The sequence below is a fragment of the Vidua macroura genome, chromosome 13 (assembly GCF_024509145.1).
Source record: "Vidua macroura isolate BioBank_ID:100142 chromosome 13, ASM2450914v1, whole genome shotgun sequence".
In the NCBI taxonomy this organism is placed as follows: domain Eukaryota; kingdom Metazoa; phylum Chordata; class Aves; order Passeriformes; family Viduidae; genus Vidua; species Vidua macroura.
The window spans coordinates 5,207,611-5,225,218 of NC_071583.1; the positions used below are offsets into that span (position 1 = coordinate 5,207,611).

Consider the following 17,608-nt stretch of genomic DNA (forward strand, 5'->3'; position numbering starts at 1 on the left):
TGTGGATGTTCCCTTCCTTGGGGTTGTCCTGGTACCTGGGGAATTTACTCACCCCATGTGAAACTGGGGGTTCTGGCAATGGATGTGGTTTCTGGGGCTTCCCTGTTTTTTTTTTAGGAAACTTGCATGGCAAATTTTCTTCAGGTAAAAGCAGGACACTCTAAGTGAAGTGTCAGATGTTTTTAATATCTGAAGGTCTAATTCTCTCTGGTGCTGAGCCTTGTAAATCAGTGCTTTGTATAACTTGGAGTTAGGATCACTCTATACATGGCCAGGTCCAATTATGAGCATGTTTATTGTCAGCTCATTGGTCTGGTTTGCTGTGTAGTTTTGAATTGTGATTAAAGATAAATTGTCATTTTGCAGCCTCACAGAACATAGAGTGCTTGGAACAGAATAGTGAGAAACCTGTTTTCTTGTTTGTAAGTGAGCTCTTCTGGGGTTTTGTTGCTGAAGCTGGATCCCTTCTCAGCTAAGGCTACTTCCAAAGTGTACATATTTATGATAACCTCAGGCCATCTGCCACTGATTTCAGAATGAGTTAAAATATTCATTCTAGATGTATCCTGCCTTATCACAGCCACTGATTCACAATGGAATGTGTCTTTTGCTGTATTTTCTTGTTTTAAACCCAATAAGCTTTCTATACTCATTTTAGAATCTTTTAAGTCTTCCATGTTTTTTGTCTCTCCCTTAACCTTTGCCCAAAAACAAAGGGCAAATTTTACCTTAGATTCTGTACTGCCATTTTTGCATTCTCAGAAGCAATTTGTAGGAGACTGCAATTAAAATTATTACATATTTCACCTGTAGTTCAGGAGTAAAAAGTAAATGACTTTGTTAGAAGTATTTAAAAAGAAATCTTGTAGGCACTTAATCACACATGAAATAACAAAAGACTTCTGAAAAGCTATTTCTATTTCTGCATTGTCATGTTGAATACCACCATGCCTGTTCCCTAACAATAAATTTTTAAAATATTTGTTAAGCAAAACTCATATTTTTGTTAAATGCAGAAAGGTAGACAATTTTACATTACAGGACTCAGACTATTTCATTAAAGAAAAGTCATGACAGTTCAAACGGGTCAGTTATTTTCCTAGAAAGTTCTGTTGCCAAGGTAGAATTAAAGTGGGCTAGCCAGCACTATCACTGTGCTGACAACTGAGTTCTCTCCAGGTAAGTGGTAGTGCAGAAACCAGCCTGTTAATTATATTGTTTAATCTCAGCTGCTCAGGTTTGCATGCTCAGAAGGTGGATAGTCACTATAAAGAAAGCCTTGTAATTTCTTGTGCTCAAAAGAGGCGCTTGCAAATAATTACGAGATGCAATCACATAAGATCAGGAAGCCTTGATGGATTGGTAATGAGATACAGAGCCTTTCACCTCAAGGTTGTTCCTAAGCCAGATCTGCCTGCTGCTGTTGGGAAGTGCCCTCAGACAGGTGCTTGGTTTGCAGTGAGGTGGAGCTCTCAGGGCTGTTGATAAGTACAAATTCACTGAAGAAAAATTGCCGTGCCTGTGGTTTTCTCTCTGGCTGTCTCCTTCCCTCTTATCCAGATAGGAGAGAGAATTTCTGCAGTTTTCTTGGATTGTGCTGAGGGAGATTAATGTGATTCTGGGCAGCTCCTGCTGCTGGGAGCTGCCTGCTGGGCAGTGATGATGCTGCTGGACACGAGTGCTCTGGCGTGGGCACTGGAGGGAGCCCAGCAGCAGGAGGCAGGACAGCAGCTCATGTTTAAAGCAGAGCCTGCTAGAAGTTCACATTTAAAGGCTCACAGAACAGTGTGAGGGAGGCAGTCCATCCCACACAGCATCCTGAGAAGCTTTGAAAATAGCAGGAGTTGAGCAGGTGTGAATGGAAGGGAAGTCTTTTTCCATGGGCTATCCAGCAAGTGTGCTGCACAGGGCTGTGTGGAACTAATGCAGCTCTCACTGTCTCCTGCTGCTGGGACTCACTACAGATTAAACTGACCTTTTCTTGGCTTCTCAGGACCTTCAAGCAAGGGCTCTTGCAGAGGAATGTGCCTTTATGGAGCTGCTGCTGCTCTGTAGGAACAGCTATTGCAAACATTGGCTGCTTCCCACCCTGTCCCTGCTGAGGCACTGAGTTGAAGGAAGTATCAAAAGGACACTGAATATAATCTCACAATGTCCATGGATTTTCAAAGCTATCTACTATTCTGACAATTTATGTTGCAAAGCAATGTGTGTTTTGAGATCAAGAAAAGCCAACCACCTTGGCAGAAACTGTTTTCCAGTGAGTTAAAGTCAACATAATTTTTAAGGGTAGAAAACCTCCTCATAAACTGTGGGTTGAAATTTTTTTTTTTTTGAGAATATGATCAGAAGAAACCTGGTAATAGTTTCCCCTTTTTCATATGCTGACTTCAAGAGGAAAACCCAACTGCTTTATTTAGAGTACCATCTTTGTGGAAAGAGTGAAACTAATGACAACTGTGCCAGGTCACCTCTAACTTTCTCAGATGGGAGATGGTGGAGCATTGCTGTTAAAGTCAATGGCTCTTGGGGGAGCCTCACCAGCACTGCAGAAGGTAATGACATGTCCTCTCCTGCCACCTATGGCTGCTCCATTATCCTTGAAAGCAGCCATGAAATTTGCACAGCTTTAACAGGAACATCTGCTTCTCTCCCTTGGTTGTTTCCTTCACATCTGCAGCGGTGGTGACAGGGCACGTGCTCTTCTTCATTCACCCTCGTTGCTCTGACCTTTCCTGTGGCTCATTGTTTATGCTCTGTCTCCTTAATGACTATTCTAATTCATCTCTGCATTTGCTGATAGTCTTATTAGGGCCAAGGGAAAATTCCCCAGGTGAGGAAGCCTGTTGTTTTCTGGTAAGAATGCAACTTTGTCAAATCTGACAAGCTGGCTGGGATACTTTCAAGGGACAATTTCACTACATTGTTTCTGCAACTTGCCCAGTTGTGACAAGTGTTCCTGCTGAAAAGAGCAATCCCTCTCTTCTGTGGTAAATGAAGTAAATCTCCTTTTCAGACTTACCTGCACGATTTGCTTTTTTCTGACCAACATCTAGAAAAATGTCTATGTGTCTTCCTGCTACTTAAACATCTAATTACTGTTATTTCAAATAGATTTCATTGCCAACATAAGAATGGGACATTTAAAAGCCCATGGGAATTTGAGACTTTCCCTTCAATTCTAACTCCTCTGAGCTTCTAATCCAAATATGCTTTGTCAAGTGTCCTGGAGCTAAGCCAGTGTCTGTCTGGTTTCCTACAGGCACGGGGAAATGCTATTATTGCATCTGCTGCATCACAAAAGAAATGTGCTCAGTTACTGGGGGGCAAATTTCCATCTCATGGTCAAAACCCTCTTTCTAATACGATAATCTGCAAGAGTCAAGAGCTCTCTTAGTCCTTTGAGGGATGGCAGTGAGGATTGGATTTGATTCAAGGATAAAACTCTTGGACTTTCTCCCAGGGTTGTGGTCTCTTTCTGTCGAAGCTGTGACATGGTGTTGGGGAGGCTTTTGATGCTACTGTCCAGTTTGTTCCTGTGGTACATATTACAGGATATGATGGCTTCTGTACCATTATAAAGTAATGTTGAACTTTTCACTTCAGGCTGAATGGCTTAGTTAAAATGGAAAATCTACCTAATTGTTGTGAAGGACTGTCAATTTTAATAAGAATGGAAGAAGAGCTGGATTCTTGGGTGCTTGGAATGGGATGCATGGAACAAAAAATAATGTTTTAACTGATAGTTCTTTCATTTCTGAGAAGGGTCTGTTAACACTCTGTCTTTACTGAATCGAGCTGCCTTTTTGTAGTAATTCACATTTTAAGCCTGGGTGAAATGACTTTATTGTGGCTAGCTGCCAAAAGAAAAAAGCTAAATTTATGTAGAACTAGCTGTACACTGACTTCAAAATCAACTTTTTTTCTGCATAAAATAATAGGGTTAATAATATAAATGGCATGAAGGAAATTAGGTGAGAGATCAGCACAGTTTGTGTGTTGTGGCAGCACCCACTTGTGCAAGCCCAGGTACTGAGCAGAGATCTCCACATTTGGCTCTTTGAACTGCACCCTTCTGGGATTTTCTTGGGTTACAGCCTGCATTTGGAATGTTAAAATTTTAGTCTTGCACCTTTATTCTTAGGTAAAGGAGATTAAAAAGTGAAAGTTGAGAGGCTCAAGAGAGCTGCAGAATCTTGAAAAGAAAAAGAAGTATTAATGGTGATGCTTTGACAGAGAGTCATCAGTATAAAATAGGAAATGTACAGACCCTGACAACTTCTGAATTCTGACCTTTAAATTATTATTCTGTTACTAGCAGTGTAAATTAGGATCAGGAGTTTAAATGTGGGCCTATGGGAAGCAGTTACCAGGTTGGTTCTCACTTTATTTCATTGTGATTATATTTTACTGTGTGTCTGTTACACTGCAGCAAGAAGTGGTGGGCAGTCTGCAGTGAGGGTTTTGTTTTTGTGTAAGAAAACCCCCCATGTTTCAACAGTGCTGACTAAAAAAAAATGTCTGTTGACATTCTGGAAACCTCACTTATGCTTTGCACTTCTGGATCTAGCAGTTAAACCAACTTCAATTAACTGTTCAGCCAGGTTGGATAGAGTCTGTACATGCTGAAACCACTTGGAAGTCCTCATGCCACTCAGACTTAAAAATGCATTTGTTCCATTTAGTTTTATGACCTGCTATTGCTTAACTGGCAGCTGGATCTTATATTTGGACTGCTGTGATGCTTTCCTTGTCTATTCCATCAGATAAACCCAAGGTAATCATTACAGCTGTATAAAACCTGATATAAAATGAGACAAACTTTGAAAATAATTAATCAGTAGTGATCAAGACACAGGGCTTTTCCCAGGGATTAAAGAGCAGCTGAGGAGCTGGTGGCCTGGTGCCCAGTGCATTAACTGGTCTGATTGCTTGTGACATTCCTCAGAACTCCATTTGCCCGATTTGCCTATCACATGAAAACTTCATCCCGCTTCTGCAGTGAAATCTATCATTCAAATTCAGTCTTATCTGCTGGTTCTGGTTTTTGCAGAAAACACTTCTTCCACTGGCAACAAATGCTGCTCTATGATTTTAATATACACAGGGCAATTAGTGGAAAGAGGGATTCACAGGCCATCTTTTAAATTAAGAATGTCTAGCAGGACAACCAGAAGTGTTTCATAAACCACACCATTTAATGATAACTCTTATGTTTAGATCTTTCGGGAACAGATTGCCAAATGAGGGTTAATTAATGAATAGTTATTTATTTGCCTACCTCTAACTAGTCCCATCAAAATAATTTAAGGAGGGAAATGTACCTTTGCATTATAAAAATAAACCCCAGAAAACCAGAAGTTCTTTATGCTTTGTAAGTGCGAGCTCTTTTGAGCAGTGAAATGAGTACAGTGCATGTTTCCTTGGTTGCTCTCCCCAGTTTTACTGATTGTATTTGGACATGAGAATAAAGATTCAATTTTCACTTGAAACAAAGAAAATGCTTTTCCCCCAAACATCTACTTTGTTTTCTGGCAGCTTCCATTTACTTACTCTGCAGAGCCTAATGACTTAGATGACAATTAGTGTTTCACATTCTCTAAACAAATATCATTCTCTTCTGATGAACGACCTTGAACTGGGTTAAAAATACCTCTGGTATTTAGTAGATTACAAATGTTTGTTTTACACAAATAAGCCTGAAATGATCATTAGATATTTCAGGTGCTGGAGGGATGCTCAGAAAGGCACAGGGCTTAATCCTCAAAATATATTTTGTTGCATGCACGAGACAGGCTTAAAAGGTTTTGATTTTTTGTTTTTTGTTCTTTTTTAAAAAATTTCTTTAAAATTATGACAGAAGTTAAATGAACTTCTGTCATGCCGTAGATGAGCAGCAATAAGCTGCTCTGAGACAACAAGCACAGCCCTGAGACTGGGTGTGGAGAGCAACTGCAAATGGCAGAGGGCTCCTGGTGCCTGCGAGGGCTCTGTTAGTGACACCTTGGGCAGGATGGCTTCATTATTGATGTGGATGGGACTGCCTTTCTCAGTTTGTGGTCCCAAATATGCAATTTTTGCTTTTCTATGGCAAGAACAACCCTTTTGTAAGAGGAAATCAGCTCTCACTTGAGGCAGAGAATTAAATTTTTGCTTACAAAGTGGTGAGTAACCATAAGCCTGGCCTGTATGGATGTGAGCGTACCTGCTTTCTTCAGGCAAGCAGAAATCTCTCCAGGGAACTGGTTTCATTCTCTTTCCCTTCTCTCATGATAAATTTGTGAAGGAAGGAACAAATGAGAGAAAAAGAGTGGTCTGTGTGTAATAGCGAGAGTGAATGTTAATGGGACACCTGGGAAATTCTTCTACATTAGAGAGCACAATGTTGCTCATTTGCTACAAGTTATGATTGAAAACCAAATCTTTCCTTTGCATTTTCTACCCTCTGCCTCACCTAAAATAGCCCTACAGCAGGAAGCTGCCTGTAGGAAATTATTAACACTGCTTTACACTGAGATGCCTTATGAGGTTTTAGGTCTTGGATTTTGTCTGTACAAACAAATCACACAAAGTGATTTGTGTGCTTGAGGCAGATGAGTATTGGTGCCCAGCTGAAAGGCAGCAGTCCTCATTGATCGACTTCACAGAGCCCCCTGGCAGATAGAGACACATGTTTTAATTTGTTTTTGCTTCCAGGTCACCCTTCATCCACCTTCCCATTTGCAGCAGTTTTCCCCTCCTCCCCCCCTGCATTTCCAGCACCTTCTCAGCTGTTTTGATTTATTGACCACTCAGATTTAATGCTTCATTCCTTGGAGAAGTCTCTGTGCTTGTGTCTGATCTAAGGTCACCTGTGCTACTTATTCCAGGGGACTTTAATCTCCATATGGATGTGACCTCTGACACTCAGCACAGAATTCACTGTGTTACATGATTCTCTCCAGCTGTGTCAGCAGCTTCCTCCACCTGCTCTCAAGGGTTATAATTTCATTAACTCTTTGGGTCTCATTATCAGGGTTTGAGGTCACTCACCTGTTTTCAGATATAGAGGTACACCCACTGTACCCCGGTGTTTCCTTCTACTCAGTTGCTTGTTTTGAGAGTTGTTTGGCTTTTTACCCCAAGTGTTACTTCTCACCTGAAACAAGTTAAAGCAGTTCAGGGCTGCTTCCCTGATTCCCCAGTTAAAATCTTCATTGTGATTTTGCACTTACCACACTGCTGGTTTCCCCAAGAGAAAAAGCACAAATGTCTTGATGAGAACAAAATCTGTAACTTTATAAATTGTGAGAAAAACTCTTTGGTTTGAAACTTGCACATTGTGGAAGCTCCATCCTCTAGTCCTACATCTGTAAAATGGCTGTATCTTTGCTTGCTTTTTCCTTACAGATGTTAGCACTAGGAATCACAATCCTGATGTGTGTTTGAGGATTCTAAGAGTAATGGTTAGCAAACAGGATTCTTTTTTCCTTTTTTTTGTTTTTGTTTGATTTTTTTTTTTTTTGTGTGTGTTCCATCTTACTTTGCCTACTATCATGGGCAGGTGATTATGGGAAAACATTTCTTGTCTATTTATTCCTAGAACAACTGAACTGGGCTTTTGGAGCAGTTCTGGACTATCTCTGAGCACTCCCTTACTGCCCATAAGTGAAAAGGTTGAACTTTAAAAGTGGAACTGGACAGATTTGTGTATTCAGAGACAATTTCTGAGAAAGTGTATGTGTATACATGCATCTACACTGTATACCCTTGAAGGAGGAGAGCATCTAAGATAAAACCTTGTGACATGAATGTGAAATTATGAAAAAAATACAGTAACTGATGGAATGGTAGTAAAGAAAAAGCTCTGCTGATATTCTCAGCCTCTAACATGGTGTGTAAATTTTACTTTCCAAGTGACTTTTAGCTTCTTTTCTTGAGAAGAGTTGTCATCTTTAGAAACAGCCCTTTTCCACTTTTACCCCTCAAAAAACCTTGCCCTGTGAGCTGGATTGGTTCTTGTAAGTATGTTTGGCAAAGAATATGAAAAATAGCAAGTGTTATTGCCTCTAATATTTGTGTTTTTCTAACAATATTTGCCTTCTGGTGTCTGCTTCCTATGCTCATGTATTTGTAAGCAAAAGCCAGCATGAGATGAAGGCAGATGATAAACTGGCACCAAGCTTCTTAAAGTGCTTTCCTCTTCCAAACAGCATCAGTGCTGACTTCTAAACTCATTTGTTTCTCTTAATGTTGTCTGCAATATTTAGTTCCATAGCTGTTCATCCTCCTATTGACATCCATCCTCCTACCCTTTAAATAAATGATGCAGTTGATTTTGTGCAGACCAAGCTTGCTGGTTTTGAGGCTTTCTGAGGAATGTGCTGAGCTGGGCTCATCCTACTCCAGTTTTGCTGCTCTCCACAGCACTGTAGCTCCTCTTCATCAGAGGTGGCAGATTATAAAACAGAGATGAAAACTCCCTTTAAATTTGTCTTTTCCTTATGTTTCTTAGCCAAGAAATTAGAAGAAAGAGGCGTTTGTTCAGGATTTCTGGTAGAGGCGTGCTGCCTGCATGTATATTGCATTGAGACAGCACTCCCTGGGAGTGATCAGAATTAGTCACAGAGATGAAATGCATGTGGACAGAATTGGTTAGCAACCTTCTGAAAGCCTCCTTCTTTCTTTGATATGTTCCCTGTGGTTTTGAAGTGCATCACTACCATGTTTGATATTTTATTAACAATAATTGTATTTCCCTCTTTTCTTTTGAGCATTTCAAAGAGTTTTAGAAGTATTAATTGGTATCTGCCCTCTGACTTCTATGAGGAAAGTGAAAATAAGGTCTTGTCAAATATGTTTGTTGAAAAAAAAAAAATAAGAATAATACTGAGACTATTAAGAATACCACTGAGAATAAACAGTTCGGTAGTGATTATTGAGTCATCTGTACTCACAACACTTGTATTGGCTTGTAAATGTCCAAGTCCAATAACTTTCTGGTTTGTACTTGTTCTTCAGAGAGGTCTGTGTTCTCTGAAATCCTGGGGTGCTGCCTTGCAGCTCTACACAGCACATTCTTCTGGGATAAAAATCCTACAGATGACAAATAAATGGTCACAGAAGCTTCATGTGGCCACTTCTTGAGGTCATTAAGAAGCATTCTAGACATGGGCACCCGAGGGCCGCTGTTATCTGTAGGTATCTCATTATGGAAGGCAGCAAAATTCCCAGCAGGGAGAATCCTGGAGGTCGCTTCCATCAGGGAGCCCTGTCCCATTGTGTCTGTGCCCTGTACTGGGAGACAAAAGTGTCCCTAGTGAACCAAACAGCACTGGTGTTTCTGGGGAAGAAAAGCTGTAAAGAAGCTAGGATATGGGTAGCAGCACACATGCCAAACTGCTGATAGGAGGAAACACAGAGCTGTGTGGTTTTCAACACCCATCCCCTGTCCTGCACCATGCCTGGCTGGCCCGTGCTCTCCCTTCAGTATGCAGAAGGTGCTCTGTGACAGAGACCTTTCTGTGATGGTGCTGCTGATAAAATGTTTCTCCCTCTGGAGAGTTTTCTTATTTAAAAGGGAAGATGTAACCGAATTTCAACCCCAAATACCGACAGCCCCGAAGTCACAGATCTGAATAGGTTTACAGGTGATGAGCTATGAATTTATGGGCTTTGCTCTCCACAGCTTTTCTCCCTCCCATTGCATTTCTCCCTGAAATTGCTTTCTTGATGTGTCCAGCACAGAATTCATTTACTGTGATCTTCACATTTTGAAAACTCTTCACTCCCTGCTCTTCTAATGACTTGGCTTCCAGAGAATCCATCAATTATAAAATATTTTAAAGCATTTCATGAGTGTTTCTGTCAGTATAATCTCAGCTGCATGTTAAGTGTACTTTAAACCTGAGATGAAGGTTTATTTAGTGCAAGATGAATATTCAAACATGCAGGAGAGAATTCTTATATTCTTTCTTTTTGCTGCTGTTGGGCACCTGAATGCAGATACAACAGGTTTCAGTAGATCTAGGGAGGAATAGATTGAGTTAGGGCTGGTTAAGATTTTCTGTGAGTTTTCTTAAATGTGAAAGCCACTCTGCAAATGAGTGTTTATCCTCTAGATTTCTGAACACTGGCAAAAACAGCACTGAAAGGCACCACTTTAACCCTCAGCATTTGTTCAGCACCTGCTCACAGATGTGTCTGAATATTAAGGAGAAATTCATATGGTGCTCAACAGCATAAAAAGTGTCAGGATGTGCGTGAACAAGCAGGAGGAAATATCGATGTGAGCCTGTAGGAGGGGAAAGACTATTACAAGGGCAATCCAATTAATGCAAATGATGCATGCAGATGTCTGTGGATTTTTAGTGCCTCCACTGCTGTACTCCATAAGAGCTGTGCATTAGAGGTAAGGGAGGGGAGTGCTGCCTTCCCTTGTGTGGCAGTGGTGGTTTCAAACCTGGGATCTCACTCCTGCCAGGAGATGAAGAGGGGACACCTTCCCTCAGCTGCTTGTGGAGCTGCCAAGCAGGAATGTGACAGTAAAACAGCTCCTAAACCAAGGGCTGCTTTCATGAGGTATCTTAATCTCAGCTTCTGCAAACAGCACTGTGTCTGTTGACTCCTGGCACTTCAGGGCACCACTGTCACTGCTTTAAACGCCAAACAAGATAATTGAAAGAGAGCCCCAGGTTTTTGGGGCTGTGTGCTCAGGGCTAGCGTGTTTGATTTCTTTGGTATTGGCTTAACAGGACTGTTCACCTAAAGGAAGCAGGATTTGAGGTGGAAAATAGTCATCCTTGCAGCTACATATTGATCCTTGGAGCTGGATCATGTCCATCCTTATGATGTACCTTCTGGAAAAAAAGGTTTCTTCTCTTATCTCAGCATCTGATGTCTGGTGAATAGTGACTTTGCTTAAGGGCAAGGCCTGGCCACTTGGTTTTTCAGATAAGATACATGGCAAACACAAATATGTGGCCTGAGCAGCTCAAAATTTTTGTTTTTATTGCTTCCTTTATAAAATCTCATTCTCAAGAGACCAAGCAAACTCTGACCTTGCTCTCCTGAAATGAATAGAAACTTTGCTGTTGATTCCAGTGAATGCAGATCACTACAGTGGGCACTGTAGGAAACCAATGGAAATTTTCTCCTGTTTACTCCAAAGAGTTTTGATTCAGGCTATAGCACTAAAAAAACAGATAATGAAATAAATGTTAAATTTATTTAATAAACAAATTAACAACCTCTCTCTCAATAATGATCTCATTTTACAAAATCTTTTCTGTCAGAACTTGTGCCACTTGTGCTTTTCTCCAAGCATTGTCATGTCAGGTATTTTGAGGAACAATACTTTGGGATGAAGTGGCAAATTTGCTTTGTCTTTTGTCTATTGACTTACAGAGAAGCTGCTGTCCTTCTGACTAGTAGCTGTTTTCATTTTTTTCCATGTTTATTATTATATGAGTATTAGGTACTTGCATGAAAAGTCAGAGTCTGCCAATAAACTTATTACAGTGTTTCTGTAAGGTACTTTTATGTTATCTTCAGCATTTTTCCAGTTTGCTGTAAAATACCTTATGCATTTTTCTACTGCAGCACATTTTGCTTAAGAGTAGTGTAGCTCTGTCCTCGGGGAAAAAAAAGGAAAAAAAAAAAAACCAAAAATCTGTGTAGATATAATTTCTTAAAAAGTTGAGTGCTCAAGTAGAACACCACATTTCCACTCAAAGATTGAATATGCATTGAATATCTTGTCCATTGAGGTTGTTATGAATACAAATTTGGCAACAAAATCCAGGCAGCCAAGTGTTTTCACAAGTATTTCAGCTGTGCTTGAAATACTTGTGAAACCAAAACATACACAGCAAGGAACACTGCCAAGCCAACTTTTTAAAAAAGTTATATGTATGTATTTAATATTTTTTTTTTAAAAAAGAACCCCCATAGAAGCCTAAATTGCATTGCTAACTCTTTTTGAAAGTTAAGATTTCACACCTAGTCAAGTCATAACATTTTCTGCACAAAAATTACAGCGATCTTTATCCCTCAGGAAAATTTCATTTGTAAAGGTGTGCCCAATGTTAGTTAGCAGAAGACATTGTAAAAAAACCAAACCAACCCAAAATATCCACACAAAAACCTCCAAACTGCACAAACACCGAATGAGGAGGAAGGATGAGAACTCTCAGGTTTGTCACTTGGAGGATTGTCTGTTTGTGGAGAGTTCTCTCCCTTCCCCCTGCATTTCTTTATTCTCTGTGCCTTTGATATCAGCCACACCTACACCAATACCTGTGCTGTCCGTATTCTCATACTTTGTGCTGCTTTGATGGTGACTATTTTTATTATTCTCAGCCTTGTCTCTCTGTCTCTCTCTCTTGTGAAATAACTCACCCTGCTCTGTAGTGCTGTTAATTTACAAGGTGCTTTACAAACACAGATAAGAGCCATCCTAGGCTCTACTCTAAATAAGACAAGGCAAATGCAAGATGAAGCACTTGAAGGTTGTTCAGGAAAGTGAGGACATGGAAATGACTTATGCAAGGAGCTGAGGGGCTTGTGAAGTGGAGCTTCTGAGAGAAGGTTGAGGCAGGATGGAGAGGAAGTTTGGCAGTGGAGGAAAATGATCAGCTGCAAGGAGCAGTGAGGTGAGACATGAAGGCAAGAGTAAGGAAGAGAAAGGGAGGGGAAAAAGCAGCTTGGAGAAATAGGGGACAGTGGATCATGAGAAAAGCAGGAGGACAATATTTATCAGAGGTTTGTTCAGTATGGTCTGGGAGGGAACTGAAGAAATCCATACAGCTTGGGTGTGTTTTTTTTTTTTTTTTTTTTTCTTTTTGGATAAAACTTGACTATCTATGACAGCTTTACAGCCTACCTTGTTCTCAGCCTGTCTGTGATGACAAACATAGCAAGCAGTGCTTACATGTTGATGTGTTAAAAAGTTTCCCTACTACTTAAGATGTCTCTCTTGTATTAAATATTATCCTACCCACTGTGTCCATTTATGAATGAAAGAATTAAATATAAAACCTGATGGATGTTGGGAAGGAAAAGGAATATGGGTGTGCTTTTTGCCTTCATCATCTAACTGATTACTCCAACCTGTTCTGACTTTGTAAGGGTGAGGGAAGATAGATTGGAAAACTGACTTACAAAAAGTAATTTCATAAGAAAGAATAGTATATAAACTCAGGGAATGAGCCAGATCCTGTTGGAACCTTGGTTGCTGAGAATTTTAGGCTTTCTGTGCTGACAGACACTGACTCCCAAGAGAACACTGCATTTGACCTGAGGCCGTGGAGAAGGCTTCCAGAATTGAACGATGGAACTTGGATTATGGGTGTGTGGTTTGAATAGAAGTGTGTAATATCACATGGTAGAAAACTCAGAGTTTAAAGTTTTAGAATATAGTAATATATATAAAGCAAGATGGATGTTTTAGGGGGGAGGATCCTTCCTCTTCACCTTCTTCTCCATGGGCTTGGGTGGTTTTGTGTAATTGGATAAAAAGTCCACATTGCGAGCCACAGGTGGTTGGTTATTGGGTTAAAAGTAAAAATAATTTAGGTGTCATTTCTTAATTGGACAGTTTATCCTTAAAAGGCCTTGTAGGGAGAGAGAGATGGAGCTCCATTTTGTAGTTTGTTAGTGAAGTGCTGTAGAACTCATGGCTTGTGAGACTGTGATGTAGATAAGAAATAATAAACATCTGAGTCCAAATAAGAAATACCATTTCATGATTTAAGCCCGACCTTGGCAGAAAAGAAGCAAAAGAATTGGCAAGATCCTACAAGACTCTTTGCTTCTCTGCATTCCTGGGATTTAAGCTGGCGCTGAGGAGATTCAGTATCTTGTAGGGCTGCACAACCTGGCTCCTTAAGGCACTGATGTGTTTTTTCTCTCCATCCCTTACCTCTGGAATTGTTAGGCCAGCACCAAGTGAAGCAAGGGACGTGTGAAGTCGTGGCCGTGCACCGGTGCTGCAACAAGAACCGGATCGAGGAGCGCTCCCAGACCGTGAAGTGCTCCTGCTTCCCGGGACAGGTGGCCGGGACCACGCGGGCTCAGCCCTCCTGCGTGGAAGGTGAGAGCCACTGCTCACTCCTGGCTCCTTAGGATTGTTTGAAAGGTTTAGTCTCCTTGATGTCTGACTTCCCACTGCCTCAAAAAGCGTAATCCTTCCTTTTGTTAATTTCGGAAGCATCTCTGTGCGTTGATGATAATGAGCCTGTGCATAAATCTTGGTGTAATTAATCCTCTTAATATATGTACTGGTCTATTTCATGCCTGTGCCAATAAAACTTCTTAATTTTTTCCACACAAGAATTCTCCTCTGAAACTAGTTTGAAAACAGCATGAGCCAAAAAATTCAAGCTTATGATATTAACTCTTCCAGATGTCTTACGACTTAGTAGCTTGGCTAAAAATTCACTGGATAATAAATGCAACCCTAAGACTGGGCATGCAGGTGGTGCTGGGACATCTGACATGGAGAGCTTTTCTCTGGATCAATATTTCACCATTTAATGTGCCTATTTTTTGTAAAGATTGCTGCTCTTGTTAAGTTAGTAAATCTACTCCAAGACAGACTTATTCTTAATCTTAAAGTTACCAAAATCCCTCATTTCATAAATTCATAAACAAGATCCTGTTTTTATTCTTTTGCACATGAAATTGCAACTGGTTCACTAAATCATAAAACAGAAAGCTTCAAAGTCCAATTCTAATCTAATATTCAGAAATATTTAGTGTCAGACATAAAACTCTTAATGTGAATCTGTTTTTTGATTTTTTTAAAACCTATTATGAAGCTGTCAAAACATATTTTTAAAAAGTAGATTTTTTAAAAAAAATTAGATGCCTAGTAATTTTATGCTTTGTAATTCAGCAATACAGTTAAGTCTAACAGTGCATTTTCTTAGGGAGTTTTCTTGTTACATCAGAAGAGTCTTCTGCATTTTTAGGTGACACATCAAATAGCAGAAATACTTTTACATATAACAGATAATAGAAGACAGGCCTTATTTTAAACTCACATACAGACTGCAAAGGTGACACTTGTCATTCTATGGCAGAAATATATAAATACTGTAGAAATTTGATTCAGCCAACAGTTGCTGAAGGATTTTGACAGCTGTTTTTTTATTCAAGTATAGTTGCAATTAAATGCAATGAAATATTATGAATGTAGGATTTTGACTTTTCAAGTGGAAGCCTTTGATTCCCCCTCACTCCTTAGGATAATGCTTTAGCAGGCTTTGCTTATTTTTGCAAGCATCTGGGACTACAGTGAGTTGCTGCAGCACAGAAGCTGAAACTCTTTCCTCAGCCTCAGGATTTGATGTGTTTTCTCCTGCTCTGTACATACCCTTCAGTAGACTCCTACACTGTGAAAGCAAGAAACTGTTTGAGTCTCCAGTTTGCATACTACAGACTGATACAGACATTTAGGGTCTTTTCCCAACACCTTTGTCCTGAATGCAGGCTTGTTTAATTTGCCTATAATTTGCCCTGAGTTTAAAGGGAAGGATACACCCGAAGCATAAGAAAAAAAAAAATTAAATTATATATTTTATAAAGCAATTGGCTTTCAACTGTTTTTTATTTTCATTGAACTACAGACCTTATCCAGCAGTGGTGATTAGGGCAGCAATTGTCTCTGCTGCTGATCACTGCTGTGGTTGGTACCTGGTGTTCCCACCTCAAATCACCCAGCCCTGCTTGCCCCAGCAGAGCTGTGGCTTGCCATTCCTCATTCCCACTCCTCCAGGAAGGATCATGGTGCCTCCTTCCACCCCACACTCCCTTGTTTTGTATTTTTCTCTGTGCCCCAAGCTCTGTTGGGTGCTGCCATCTTCTCTGGGTGTTTTTCACTCCACCTTTACTGGACTTATCAGAAATGATCTCTCACCTCCCAGGAAGCACAGTCAGGTTTCACTCATTTTTTGTCCACGATCTGATGCCCACATCCAATCAGTATCAATGCAAGACTCAGATGACTGGTGAAAGTTCATACATTTATTTTGTAATGTTATGAGACTGAAAGATTAGTTTATAAAAGGCAAAGCAGTGTTCCAGAAGTGTATTTTTTCATAACACTTTTTGGTAAGCGTGCAAAACAAAAGTAATTGAATGAACCTTTCAGTAATATCCTGATGTCAGCTTGCCTGCTTGACACCCCAATTTAAAGGTTGCAGAAGAACAAATATGTCTTGAAATTAAAAGGAAAAAAAGTGCTTTACAAGAAGTAGACTCCATTATTTTTGTTCATCTCTTCTGAACGTGTTATCTTTTAAGGCATGTGATTCAAAAGTTTGTGCACATAGTAGCATAATGCAGACTAGCTGAATCAACATCTTAAGCCTTATTTTATTTTGAAATCCAATATAGATTATGTAGGATTGTGTACTGATATATTTCATAATAATTTTCTGGGTTTTCATGAGTGCCATGAATAATGCAAAACTGAGAGATGCATGCAGGTGTTTGTGCTGTTGTTAATAGCAGGTTTATAAAGTCACAACTACATTTCTAAAAATAATAGGCATGGTCTTAATAGAAATTGGCTTAAGGGTAGAAAATGAATAAATTTGCCCAGTTAAGGTGTACAACTGTAGCCTTTCAAAACATATTGCAAAAGTGGCAGTGTGACTGCAAGTGGATTTTTAGTCAATATTCTAGTGCTTGCCAGAGGTTCCCCCATTCTTACCTGCAGTATTTGCTGACACACCTCTTGGGTTTACATCTCTGTGCAATTCTATTTTCTCCCCCAGTGAAGGAAGAAACTGGCATTTCTCTGTCCAGTCTCCCATGTGCATACATGGATTAAACAAGAAGCCTCAGCTTCATTCCCCCTTTCAGCAGTACTTGACTGAAGCGTGCAAATGAAGGAGAGAAGTCATCTTTGTAGTCAGTGGAGATGGAAAGGCACTTCTAGAGGTCAATTGAAATGTTGGAGTCAGTCTCTGCTGGTACCTGCCTCTTTACCATTTGGATATGACATTTATCATTCTGAGGGCTGGTGAAGTGTTTAGTCACTTTTTTACCTCAAACACACTCCATGTAATTCACTGTTAAACCAGTAATTGTTGATTTTACCTTTAGAAATCAACTAATTGAACATGGCATAGACAACCTCCCTGCAAAAAACGAAGGGTGGTAAAAAAGATATTGTTTCTCTTTCCTGCTTCTTTTTTTTTTTTTTTCTAGCTTCCATTGTCCTGCAGAAGTGGTGGTGTCACATGAACCCCTGTTTGGATGGAGAGGACTGTAAAGTGCTACCAGACTATTCAGGTTGGTCTTGCAGCAGTGGAAATAAAGTCAAAACCACAAAGGCAAGTACAGAGATCACCTATATTTAAAGGTGCCAGTCTGCTGATTGCTCTTATTGCATTGTGTCGGGGTGTGAACACCAGTCTTGGCCTTCTCAAAGTTTTGAAAAACTGTGATTAATTAGTTGCTCTCAGAGAGGAAATATTAAGTCAGAGCTGCCCCTCCACTCCTGCAGTCAAACTGAAAATGGTCCTGATTCAGTCTGCAGTGAGCCAAAGAAACTGTTTCATTGTGCTCAGTGCTAGAGGGATAATCATGTTCCAGAACCAATTCTTCAATTTGCAGACTG

The 17,608-nt window shown here is 40.1% G+C and overlaps 1 protein-coding gene across 1 annotated transcript in view; it reads left to right on the top strand.

The window, feature by feature from the left end:
- The window catches only part of TAFA4 (TAFA chemokine like family member 4), a 40,173-nt gene extending 22,825 nt beyond the window's left edge, over positions 1-17,348 (top strand). Inside the window, exons 3-4 of the mRNA XM_053989504.1 lie at positions 13,916-14,071; positions 17,197-17,348. Of these exons, the coding sequence (XP_053845479.1) occupies positions 13,916-14,071; positions 17,197-17,348 (308 nt within the window). The remainder of the gene's footprint in view (positions 1-13,915; positions 14,072-17,196) is intronic.
- The last annotated feature ends 260 nt before the right edge of the window (positions 17,349-17,608 follow it).